The sequence below is a fragment of the Lycorma delicatula genome, chromosome 3 (genome assembly GCF_047948215.1).
Source record: "Lycorma delicatula isolate Av1 chromosome 3, ASM4794821v1, whole genome shotgun sequence".
Taxonomy (NCBI): Eukaryota; Metazoa; Arthropoda; class Insecta; order Hemiptera; family Fulgoridae; genus Lycorma; species Lycorma delicatula.
Window position 1 is genome coordinate 115782828 of NC_134457.1, and position 13995 is coordinate 115796822.

At 30.5% G+C, this 13995-nt stretch overlaps 1 protein-coding gene across 2 annotated transcripts in view; it reads right to left on the minus strand.

Moving 5' to 3' along the window:
* The window catches only part of LOC142321920 (5-phosphohydroxy-L-lysine phospho-lyase), a 44717-nt gene that overhangs the window by 13417 nt on the left and 17305 nt on the right, over positions 1–13995 (minus strand). For both annotated transcript variants that reach the window (XM_075360439.1, XM_075360441.1), the window contains exons 2-3: positions 12646–12764; positions 6334–6568 (exon numbers count right to left, since the gene is read on the minus strand). In XM_075360439.1, coding sequence (XP_075216554.1) covers positions 6334–6568; positions 12646–12764 — 354 coding nt within the window. The remainder of the gene's footprint in view (positions 1–6333; positions 6569–12645; positions 12765–13995) is intronic.

Below are 13995 nucleotides of genomic sequence, written 5' to 3' on the forward strand. Positions count from 1 at the left end.
CATAAAATCATTTTAACAAAATTATGCAAAATATATTTATCTTTTGTAAAAGGAATTGAATCTTAACAATTACTTTAGTCATGCACAAATTCATTCATTGTTTAAAATATATGAAGACCTGTATTTTATAAAAAGTAAAATCTGATGTACTTTATTTTTGACTTCTTAATATACAATATCCCCGTATATTTAAATCAAAGGATTATATAATTATCCAAAAACAATGAAATTATTTTTTAAATTAATTGTTTTACATCTTTTCCTTCAGAGACTCAAATATGGTACAACTGAAAATAGCACAATAATGCATATCTTGTAATAGATAATCAATTTATATTTTATTTCTTTTGTGTATATTATTACACAGTTAATTATGTAGGGACTTAAAAATTATTAGCCTTGTATTTCATCCTTAATGATAACAAACTATTCAATTAAAAATCTATTTATTTCACATACAGGTAATTACTGACTTATGATGAGTTATAGCTAAATAAATTTTGTATCAAATGAAATTATTTTCAATGTAATTTTATATATATATATATTTACATAATAAAAAAATCACATAAACTTAAGAAGCATAAAAAATATTTATCAGTGATTTAATAATTACAAGGGAGGAAAGTTATTTAAAGCATTCTGAATAAAACAAAAGTAATCAATAAATTTGTGCATTACGAAAACATCAAAATTAATATGTTATGTAATATTTTGAAAATATAAGAAAGATAAATTTAGAAAATAGTTTTATTTTTGTACTTTTACATCTACCATTCATTCTGACATACAATCCAGTATTGCATAATATTTTACATAAAAGTATATTTTAATCAATAAAAAATAAAATTATTCCTAGCAATTCCAAAAATAATAATTATGGTTTCATTAAATAAGGCACAAAATTAGCTATAAATTTTCCTAACAACTTAGTTAGGATAAACTTTCTCATTTAAAAAAAAAAAAAAAAATCAATTAAAATAACTAAAACTGTATAGTATTAACTGAATTTAGAAAAAATAGATTGAAATATTACTTTGTTAAGATTAATTACACCTTCATTCCTTTTTTTGCAATGGCATAAAAATCATACTTTTTAGCAAATTTAAAATAATATTCAAATTAAGCTAAATGAAATAAATAAACTAGATAAGAATATTTTGATAAAATGTTTGATTATAAAAAATGTTACTTCATGTTATTTGTGGTGAATAACACAATTTAACTATTGTTTTAATAATACTTATTTTTATTTTTTTAAATTAACTTTTGATTATGTTTTTGAAGAAACAAAATATACAGTCTTATATTTGTATTAATATTTTATTGTTTATTTTAATTTCATATAGATTATTAAATAATTTCACAAAAAAGTGATGATTTAAACCCATTTCATTTTGAACATTAACACTAGTTGAAAATACATGTATTATAATTTTTTTTAAATATTCATTTAATACAAACAACAATTTTTTTTTTGTTTTTATGATTTGAAAAGAAATATTATATACATTTACATAATAAAACAAAGAAAAAAATTATGAAATGTTGTTATTGTATCTTAATAAATAAATAAAAAAGAAATGAAGCTGCAATATTAATATTAAATAAACACTAACGTTTATTTAACAACCACAACTTAAAAAATGATTAAAAAAAAAAAATACAAACAGAATTTAAATCATACATTCATATATCACAACTATGTAAATAACAGTAATATGAAATTATTAATGTTCATATAATTGAAAACAATTTAGAAAAAATGAAATCCAGAAATTAGGTTACTACTCGTACATTTGAATTTTTGTCAAGAAAATAAAAAACCGAATCTTCACAAAGCCACAAAGTTAAGCCACAAAGTTTGACTAATGAAAATGCCTTGCTTTACCCCAGAATTCCTCAACCTTTCAGTATTTGTGACCCAATTTTCAATCATAATTTTCATCGCACCCCCCTCTTATACAATAATAATGCACTTTGACGCTAAAGCTACACTATGACCTTAATCACAAATCTTAAAATTACTAAGAATAAGTAAATTTATTGATATTTGGCAATACCAATCGGCTGCATTGACAAAACCAGAATTGTTGCTTTTCAAAAAGAAAAAGTGTATTTGTCTCGAACATTCTGGAATGTCTATGCGACCGTCTGTGCAAACATGTATAAATGCTGGACCTTGTTCAATTCTAGCCAGTTTTAATTGAGTTGATCCTTCTGTTGCTATCAATCTATCATGAATGTGTATGTTGTAATTTGCATGTTAATTGCAATCCGTGGTATTAAATGTTCATAGCAGTAGATCAGGAAAAAGTTTTAAGTGGGCGTAAGCGAGCATCAGACAATAGTGAAGCATCAACAAGTGCATAGACGAGCATGATTCCAATAATATATTCTCAAGATTACTTAAACTTTGGGTTTACCAGTACTGAAGTAAATGAAGAAGAAAGACCCCTGTGGGTCATTTGCTCAAAAATGTTGGCAGCAGACAGCATGAAGCTTAATAAAGTTAAACCATATTTGGAAACACTTCATAGTGAATATATTAACAAACCCTAAGAATTCTTTGAATTAAATTTAAAATCATATGAAAAGTAAACATAATTTAAAAAAAAACCTTTGTGAATGAAAAAGGTCTCTTGCAAAGTTTCATATAAAATAGCCAGCTGTAAAAAGCCTCAAACCACTGGTGAAGAGCTTATTTTGCCAGCTGCAACTGAGATTGTAGAAACTATGTTTGGAGATATTTTTGTCAAACAATTACAGCCCATACCTCTATCAAATGATACTGTTGCCAGTTGATACTGTTCGACGGGCAACAGTATCAGGAAACAGTAGTATTTGATGAACAACAGTAGCTTTTTGGGAAGTTGTGTGACAAATTGTTTTCAATTCAACTTGATAAGGCAACAGATAGCAATTGAACCTATGTTCAATTTTGTGATGGTATGCCAGCAGTAGAACTACTTTCCTGCAAACATAGAACTTAAAGCAACAGCATTTGCATTATTTGGTATCTTAAATGATTTTATAAAAGAGGCAAACATAGAGTGGAAAAACTGCATTGGAATATGCACCAATGGTGCTCATTCAATGTCTGGAAGATTCCAAAGTTTACAAGCATTTGTGAAACAAAAATTTCCACAGTGTGTCTGGACACATTGCATGATCCTCAGAGAAGTTCTGGCTTCCAAAAAAATGAGTCCTGGTCTGAATATTGTGCTAACAACAGCTGTAATGGTAGTAAATTATATAAAAATGAGACTCCTAAAATCAAGAATGTTTGCTGCACTTTGTAAAGATATGGGTGCAGTAGAGTCAGCATTACTATTTTATTGCAAGGAAAGATGGTTATTATGTGGGTAATTTTAGCAACATGCTTATGAATTAAGAGATGAAATTGCCATTTTTCTAGAAGAGGAAAACTGACTGGAAGCCAGAAGTTTTGAGATGGTTTATTTGTGATGAAATTGAGCTACTTGGTTTTCATATTTGAGAAATTAAATTCCTTGAATCTTCAACTCCAAGGAGGAAATACACATATGTTGGATATGAATGATAAAGTTAATGCTTTTTGTAGAAAATCCGAATTGCGGTGCAGAAATTTAAAGCAAAAAATCTGTTTGCAAGTGTGGATGAATATGTTAAAACTTATAAGGCTGAAGAACAACATGTGAAAGTTGTTTTTGTAACCACTAAAAATCATTTAGCCATGCTGGCAAAGAATTTTAAAAAGTATTTTCTTGCTGATTATAACTTGGTAGCAAGTTACAAGTGGGTTAGGGATCAATTTCAAAATACTCCTGAAGGGCTCTTAACTGCCGAAGAAGAAATCGTCATAGACTTCATGGCAAGTGGTGAAATCAAAAGACAATTTGGTAATAAATCACTCTTTGAATTTTGGGCAGGGGTAGATGATGAGTTTTCTGCACTGAAAACATGAGCATTTCATATACTATTACCATTTTCAACATCTTGCCTTTGCATAATTGGATTTTCTGCAGTGGCTGCTTTGAAGACAAAATGTAGATCCTCAGCTAAATATGGAAAAATAACTCAAGAGTGTCTATATCTAATATTAAACCTTCCTTTGAAAAACTTTGTAAGACAGGCCCAAGGGAGTCACTAATGATTGTTAAATTTGTTTTTAAATTAGTATTGATAAGTTAATTATTAAATACATTGTGCGGTACTGATACAATCCTATTTATAAGGTATTATATCGGTGTAAATGTGTATTTTATTATTTATCATGTCAGAATGTATTTTGTTTTGCTTTCCCTATCAGTAAATTTTTTTAATAATATTTTCTTTGCCCCCCCCCTCATTTAGTGCTATCACACTCACCTAGGGGGATGCGCCCTACAGGTTGAGAAACACTGCTTTACCCCAATAAAAATAACAGCTTATTCTAACTTAAGAGATAGTACTTTCTAAATAGTGATTACAAAAAAATTTAATGTTTATGCATATATATATATATATATTATATAAACATTTTACTGTATATTTAATTTTATATTTCCTTAACTTTTATTTCAGTATTTCTTTCATTGTATATAACCTCTGTTGAATGTAATCACATCATTTCATAATACAAGAGCATTACATTATTTTTTAATCACTATTTAGAAAGTATTATCTCAGACATAGAATAAGCTGCTGTTCTTACTAGGGCAAAACAAAGCATTTTTATTAGTCAAACATTATGGATTATGAAGCAGTGTTTTTAATTTTGTCAGCAAAATTTCAAATATAGTATCCAAATCTGGTTAAAAAAATTTCACTAGTAAGAAATATTTAACAGTTGGAATAAAATAGTATGTTCCCAAACATGCAAATTATTTGGAAAAAGGTACATTCATGAAAAAGAATGATTTTAATTAGTGAAATAATTTGTAGCATTTTTAAAATAATTACAATATTTAAAAATGAAAGAATTAATTAATTTTTAAAAGTAAAAAAATAATAAAAAATTAATTAATTTTTATTTATTAAAGAATATTTAAATAATTTTTTGAATCTGTTTAATTCTTTAAGTACTTTTCTTAAATAGTATAATTGGAAAACCACAAATGAATTTAATATTTTATAAATTGAAATACACAGTAAAATAAATTCATGTTACTGATCTTAATAGCGTAGGAAGTAATTTCATAGCTTGAGTGACATAGAAGCACCATAAAATGTTGAAACTGCATTAATTATATTTATTACCTTCAAACAAAGTTAATCACTAAGCATGAATTATTTGGTTAATAGAATGATCCTTTTTATTAAAATGCTTATGTCAACAACCAGATTTGACTACAATTAAGAGAATAAATTAAATAGAATGTTTGTAAAAACCTTTTTGGGGATCAAAATAATTCTGTTGTATTAAAAGATTACAGTAAAATTTCAAATAAACTTCTTTGAATTCATCAACTTACTCAAACATATTTTGTTTAATAGTTTTTAAAAATGAAGTTTTATTTATTGGTTTTATAGATTTATTGTAAACGTAACTCACATTCAATTATTTCAAGATTGACTGCAAAAACAGATTCGTTTCATATTAGAAATCTACTTGAAGACATTTGTCAATATTTTTAAGAGTCAATAATATCTCAAGTTCTTATAGAAACTGAGATTACATTGTAACATTATGTGCTGAAATGGATAAAAGTGATTTTCTATTTGCTGAAAAATAAAAAATAAATTTCTCAAAAGTAACTCTAATAAGATCTATTGTGTGTATGTACATGCTTATTTTCTGTTAATTATGTAAACCTACATAAAATTGATTTCTGTATCTCTGGTTGATAAGAGTTTGAATGCCATGCAGAAGTGAATAGTAATGTTCATAAGTCAACAAGATAAAAATATTTTCAAGTAACATATTCTAAATCTTCAACAATGTTTATTTCAGTGTTTATCATATGCTCTTCTTTAATAAATTAATAAATCTTTTTCTTGGTAGATTATTTTATTCCTAACAAGAGTGAAGAGGAGAAGAATTATAAATGGTAAGAGTAAGAAAGTTAAATTTAATTACGATGTGAAAAACACTTAGGTATAATCAGAATTTTTGTATTTTCTATCATAAACTATTCAGATGATTTCAAAATTTTTAGAATATCCTTAAGCATTTTTTAAGTATAAAAAAAAAACTTTGGTAAATGTTTGGTGTAATGTGCCATTAAAATGAAGCAACTTAAAAGGAGAATGCTAAAAAAAATTATTTTATAACGGGGAAAAATTTGTTTTAATTTATAAGTAATAAAATGTTACCAACATTTTAATTTTTATAAAATTTTATGAGCAATAAAAAATATAATAATTACATACTGGTCAAGTGTGATGACATCATGATGCTTTGTGTGTGTTCTTGCCAAACGAAGAGCTAAATCATTTGCTTCAGAACCTGAGTTGACGAAAAAGCATACTGATAGAGGATCAGGGAAGAGGCTTGTTAATTTTTGTGCGCATAATACTAAATTATCATGTAGAAATCTACTGTTTGTGTTTAATACTGATATCTGTTCACATGCAGCTTTCACTACTTGTTGATGACAATGACCAACTGTAATTAAAAGAAATTTAAGAAAATAATTAAAAAAAAAGATTAGGCCAAATAATTATAAATATTTACACATACAGACAATTTCAATAGCACAAATATTTATTCAAAGACTTCCATAGTTTTCTTTATTAACTATAAAATACTGTAATAACTGTACACTAAGTATCTATAAATTACATACTGTATATAACATGGAAGTTATTATTTTTGAATGGATGAACCTTTTTTTTCTGTAAATGTTAATGTCTAAGAACTTGAGAAAAGTTTTTAACCCATTCTAAAAGTAATCAAAATATACATTGTATTTAAAACACGTTATAAATACATTTATATTAAAATACATTATATTTAAAGTTATGGATTTTAAACTCAACTTTTAAGTTTAAGCTGATGTAAGTATTATAAACAGAATTTTAATGAGAACGTAGAGGGTTATCTACGTTCATTTTGATTTCAATGAAGAGTTGTAGAGTATTATAAAAGCATATTATGTTTGTTTTTCTTCTGCTATTATCTGAATGAAATGAAGGAATTATGGTTAGTTCAAGCAGTTTTAGTTTATTAATTCATTGCTGCTAGGCAAAGAACATGTTAAAAATGGAATCTGGATATTAGTGATGTTCTAGTGTTTTAGTTTTGTTTAAACAATTTTATTAAATACAAATATTAAATTATTTTTCTGGGTATTTAAATATCGTATACTGATTAATTATTAGTTTTGTAGTTTGTGTTTCATGTATGATAATATTTTCTATCAAAAACAATATCATCATAATAAATCACATTCAATTAAAAAACACAACACAAATCATGCATAATCTTGGATATCACATAAACATCATTCTTATATGCAAATGTCATGTAAATATTTATATTGTAAAGAGAGTTTGTAAAAACCATTTCAAGAATTCAGGTGATGGTCCATTGTTCTCCACATCAAAACAGAAAAAAACTTTCTAATCGACATATGTCTGGGAAAGCTTATTTTACTGACTTGTATCGAGCTGAAATTTTGTACACTGTTAGGTATCTAGTGGTTTACTTGTATATAAATAATGAATCTGATCTCTCAATCCATTTCAAAATGGCAGCCATGTAAATGTTTTAATTGTTAATATCTTCACAACCACTGGTTTATTTAAATATTATGTTTCTTACTTTTTATTACTTTCACTCCATTCCTCCTTATATCAACATTCAATGGTTTATCAACATTCAGAGATTATATCAAAATTCAAATGCATTGGAATATTGCCTGCTTCTTTTTAAACGGCAGTCGGATGTTTTCTGCATCTTCCCGATGAACTCGTAGCATGTCAAGAGTAGTTTGACCGTGCTGGCTGGCTTTGACTATGTCAAGTGTCTTCAATTGATGATAAGCTCATCATATTAATGGGGACCACAACTCAGAAAGCCGTAAATTGGGAGACAGGATACCGACTGGTCATGGATATTCCACGGCCAACATGTTCATGGCGGTAGGACTCATTGCGTGCTACAAGGGGTGTCCCCACATACACTAGTCGGGGGAGAGTTCGATTGTAGCTGTAACGATGGCATCAGAAAAAATAATACCAATGATTAATGACTGGCTGATGCGGCAGGAAGAGCTCTCCACCGACAATAATGCTATCACGTTCATCACATTCATCTGGATATACCAGAACCCAATGTTGGAAGCCCACGGAGTGTGAGGACAGAGACGTGGCTAATGAAGTCTCAAACATGTTTGACCGAAACACTCAAATAACTCCAGAAAAGATCTCAAAGTATTTGCAAAGTGCCTGTAGATGGGTCAGACAACAAGACGGACCGGGCAGACGTACAGTATATTGGTGGTCTCCTGCAATAGCAGAAAAGAGAGCTGCAGCACTCGAGGAGGAGGAGCAAGATGCATTGCATTCTCCCCCTCCGAGGAGGAGAATGCAATGGGACTTACAACGAAACGGAAGGGTGGACGAGAGAATGAGGGAAGAATATTGTAATGCAAGAGAGGCATTGACTGCTGTGATTAAGGATGCTAAGCTTAAGGCTTGGGAGGGGCTTATTGCTGAGCTTGACACGGACCCCTGGGGGGGGGCGCCTACAAGATGGTAATGGATCGGTTCGGTAGGCTAGTTCCCACCTCTCTGGCAAGGTGGTGCACTAGATGGTAGAAGAACTCTTTCTGGTTACGGAGTCAGATTGGAGTGTTATTCCGGTCGAGCATGACAAGAGGTTCACCATTAAGGAACTGAAAAGTGCAGTGAATATTCAAATAAGAATCCGAGGCCGGACTTTGTACCTGGAAAAATAGTTAAGAGGACAGTGGCTCGGCATCCCTGGACTGTGCTTGATGCGTTTAATCTAGCTCTTGAGAATACATGTTTTCCAGGTTGCTGGAAAGAAGCCTGATTAATCTTAGTACGAAAGAAGAAAAACACAGATCAAAACAGGGTCTCATACAGGCTTGTATACTTATTGAACAAAACAGAAAATTGTTTGAAAGGTTGATCATTGAAAGACTATGGGCGGAGCTAGAGATGATTGGTGAATTATCACCTAAACAGTATGGCTTCATGAAGGGGAGGTCTACAGTTGACACGTTGAAATACGTGTTCAGCTGGTCAGCAAATAGAGTGGGTGGTTCCTGGCGTCAAAGGAGGATCCTGTTTGAGGTCCTTTTAGACATCAGGAACGCTTTCAGTAGCCTCCTCTGGCCTGTGATAAATGAGGCGTTGAGAGAGAAGAACTATAGTGATTACCTAAGTATCATAAACTCCTACTTGCACCACAGGAGAATGCATGTTAGTACAGAAGAAGCAAATATTCCAGTGGAAATATTCGGGGGATACAGGGGTTGGTCACTGGGCCACTCTTGTGGAAATTCCATTTGAAGGTGTCCTGAAGATAGAGTTTGAAGGTGTCATGAAACTCGTAGCTTATGCAGATGACTTAGTTCTATTAGTTGGTGGAAGAACAGCGCAAGAAGTAAAAGATCACGCCGCTGCTGCGATAGATAAAATACAGAGATGGCTAGTGGAGAGAGGACTAACATTGGTGCCAACGAAGTCCTCAGCAATCGTTCTTACTGGTAGAAGGAGAATCAGAGACATAATGGTCAGAATAGGCGATACTGTCATTCCAGGGTCTAGATCTGTTAAATATTTACGCATGTGGTTGCCGACGAGCAGATTACATACTGAACACTTGAATAAAGTTACTGAATGAGCTGAAACAGTGATTAGCAAAACAGACAGGCTAATGAACAGCCAATAGGAATCACATTCTTCAAGGAGGAGGTTAATATTAATGGTTGCGATGTTGATAATATAATATGCGATCCTGGCTTGGGCCAAGGCTTTCGAAAGAAAGAGGAATCTTGAGCGAGTAGCAGCACTGCAATGGCGAGTGAACATACGTATTGTTTCTGCATACTAAACAGTGTCTAAAAACACTATTGAAGTGATAGAGGGGGTGCCCCCTATCGACCTCCATGTCCTCATGTTGAGGAGAGTGGTGGTGTATCAAGAATTGAAGCCCGCAGACAGATGTTGGAAGAGTGGCAAACACAGTGGGACACGACAAGAATAGGTAGTTGGACTAAAACACTTATCCCCCGGTCAGTATATGGGTTAACAGACAACATCACGGGGAGGTAGGTTTCCATCTCTCACAGCTGTTAACTAAACATTTATAGCACACAGAGAGTTTGGAGCCTATCTCCACTGGTTTGGCAAAAGAGAATGTCACTATTGAAATGGTACTGATACTGTTGAACATTCTATATACTTGTGCTATAGATGGAATGAAGTAAGGCAAGCTCTTGGAGTGTGTAGATTGACCCTGAAGAATACTGTTCATGTTATGGGGTAAACGTGAATGGGACCTGACAGTTTTATCAAAATTGAGTTTTATACGGTACATGACTATACTATTTGAGCTTAATTAAAAAGTGTGACTCTTATCATTATAACATTAAAAACTTATGGAAGAATCTTCAATACAAAGTTTATCAGATATAAAAATAGTTTTAAAAACCACTTTTTTGGATCCCAAAACGAATATTTCCATTTATGCAAATCATAATCATAAATTTGTCACGAGTGGTTAAATGTTTTCCTTTCTATACTGACGATTTCAAGATAAACTAGAAACGAGCCGATTTTACTAATATAATAACCAAGCAATTGCCAAAACCAATATTGGTAATTAGGCCACATTTTGAATTATTTTTAATTGTTTATTAAAGTAATGATTATTTAGATGAACTTAACAAAAATAATAAATTGAAATATAAAACTCTATTTTATGTCGAAAAAAAATCTTTAGTGGAATAACATTATAAGCAGAGGAAGATAACAAAAAAATGAAGAATAACAAATTTTAAGTTACATACATTTAAAGCAAGAACCATGCTTATGTAAATTTACAGTATACATATTGCAAGTTAAATAAAAGCAGGTAGTAATCATCACATTAAACTATTTAACAAAAAATGTTCTAATATCCATTTGTTATAATAAAGTGGATGGCAGGTAGTCGGGATGAAAAAACAAAATTTACAGTCGTAAAAAATTGCTTACACTACTTACACACACTTATGTGAAAGTAACAATTGCACTGATTAACCAAAAATGCGCACTCTTATATACTTAGTAAATAGCTTCTGGCATATTTCATCGTGTCGTGAAATGAGACAAGAGGGACTATTCTAGAAAACTGTTATTGCCACAAATAAGATGGTGGTGGCATGTAATAGTACAGCATGTAAATCTTCCCACAAATGATGTGAGTGTCTCTATTTTGTAATTAGTGTCTTTCAAAATGTTGTTTAATTTAAAATTTTTTAAAAATTTGTTATTTATATATTTTTTTAAACTTTTTTTTTATCTTGGAAGCTGCCCTCTCTTGCCTCTCTCCGTATATGCCCATATGCATTACTAACATTAAACGCCAAGGTCAGCTTTCTAATCCTTGTGTTATGAAACGGTGCATCAGATATAAATATGAATTCAATATGTATGAATATATCTCAGTAGTTTAGGCTGAATCATTCTGTGTCACTCCCACATACAAGTACAGTTATAGTTTTATGCTTATAATAATGTATGCACTGTAAGCTATCACTTATCTGGCACCGCGGCATGCCGATGATAAGCAATTAAACAGTTCGTTGAGTTTTTGTCTGTTGTAAAACATAAACCGGGAATACTCGTAAGTAGCACAGAAAAAAAAATCAGCAACGTATATATTTATATAATCTTGAAACTGCAGTCAAAATCATTGCTCAGGAAGCAAGTAGTGAGTGCAACAGGCATTAACGAAAGAACTTTTTAATATAATAAAGAAACACAAAATTGAAGGTAAGCATGTTATCCGTAATGAGATTCGAAAGCATGTGAAAACAAATGGAAGGGTTGATGATTTTACTAAAATCGCTATAAAAAAAAGTTCATTTGTTTTATTTCAGTAACTAGCTTCCCACCTTGAACGAAACATTAAACGCCGTACCGATTCTGAACTGACAAATTTTTCTAGAAGTGTATTATATCATGTTTTAAAATCAATGATTTTTAACAGAAGACAGTTGTGGCGAGATAACTCATGGTCTTCACCATGTTGATGCGCCCGCACACTCAGCTTTGTCAATTTGTCAGTTTTATGTAAAAAATCAGATGACTGTTCTCTCTCACCTCCCTACTCGCCAGACCTGGCTCCTTGCGATTTTGAAATTGAAATCGTGATGAAAGGACGTTGTGTTGAGATTATTGATGACAAAAAAGTGAATTCGTCACGGACGTTAAAGGCCATTTCAAATGAAGCTCAGGACTATTTCGCAAAGTGGAAACACTGCTGGGAAAAGTGTGTGAATAGGTGAGGGGAGTACTTTAAAGCGGACAAGGAACAATAATCTGTAAAATGAACAATAAAGATTAAAAAAATAAAGTTTGGTTATTCTCTGAACAGACCTCATATATGCTGCAAATGTTATTTATGGATCTGAATTTACCACACAAAAAAATTTCACTCAAAAACATTTTAATAAACAGGTTATTTATTTACTACTATTTTTTTTATAAAAGTAAGTAACTTACCATGTGCAACATTATTAATACAATCCAAATACTGTTCTCCTTTCTCATCATACATGTACTGGTGTTCCGCACGAACTATCTTCAAAGGATCTGATTTAAAAAATAGTGTGCAAGATTCTCTGTAAAATATGAAAAAACATAACATGAAAAATAAAAAAATTAACATAATTGTAACATAAAAACTAAAAAACAAACATAAAATAAAATATTATTTTGCTGAAAAATTCTTTATTCCTTTTATTCACATACTGATATTATTTTTATAATTTGACTCCATTAAATATAATTTAACAAGGATGATACAAAAACTGCTGATAAATGAATAGACTAATATACTCGTAAAAATAATTGATTTTTGTCAATAGAGTGATTTGCAAGTATTATTACTGTTATTAATAATAGTGTAATCTAATATTATAGTGAAGATAAAATAAATATTAATGTTATGTTTTATGGTGTGTTCTAAAAAAAAGTGGTAGAAATAAAAAGTTCATTCACTGTAATAAATCTTTTACACATAAATTTGCATTTAAACATCATACTCTATGTACATACTATCATCTTATGTCATGATACATAATAATATCATGAAATAAGTAGTAGTTTGTAGTAGTAAAAAACTACTACAGTGGTTATTTGTAAATAATGAGTCATTCCATAAACTAATAACCCAGACCGACATTAAAATATAAACAAATATACAGTAACTTATATTGGGTCTGAACACCCACTTTTTCTTTAAGGGGATAAGGAGACCCCATGTTATCTGTTAGGCCTTTTAGCCATTATATTTACTGTGGAGGAAGCATTGTCCTCAAATCAGATAACACCAGATTATACCAATGATGGATCAGTTCTATCATCAAGGTCTGGCATCCACAGCATAGAAAATTTAACAGTTTAGACTTACATTTACAGAACTGATAATGATGAAGAAAGGTACAAGGATAAGGGATGAAGTGGGTGATGAGAAAGATGATCTACTCATCAGGCTAGATCAGAGTAGTTTACTGTTTTGTCCAGGACCCAAATAACTATAGTAATATAGTTATTTGGGAAGTATAGCAAACAACTAGAACAACAGTTGATTTGAAAGCAAAACAGCTATTGCTCTATTTGAACCAAGTAAAATTATGATCAATCTTTGTCAAAATACTTCACAATATTTAAAACAAATTGAGTGATTGTTGAGAAAATATTCAAGAAGAAAAAACAACAAATAGAAAAAAAAAATTAACATTGGAATTTTTTCATTACTATTCCGGATGGTTTGATTAAGTTTGGTTTGATCTTTTCTACTCTGCATGCTTCTTACATTTTTAAAACAATTACTTCCACAAGTTTCCTTGT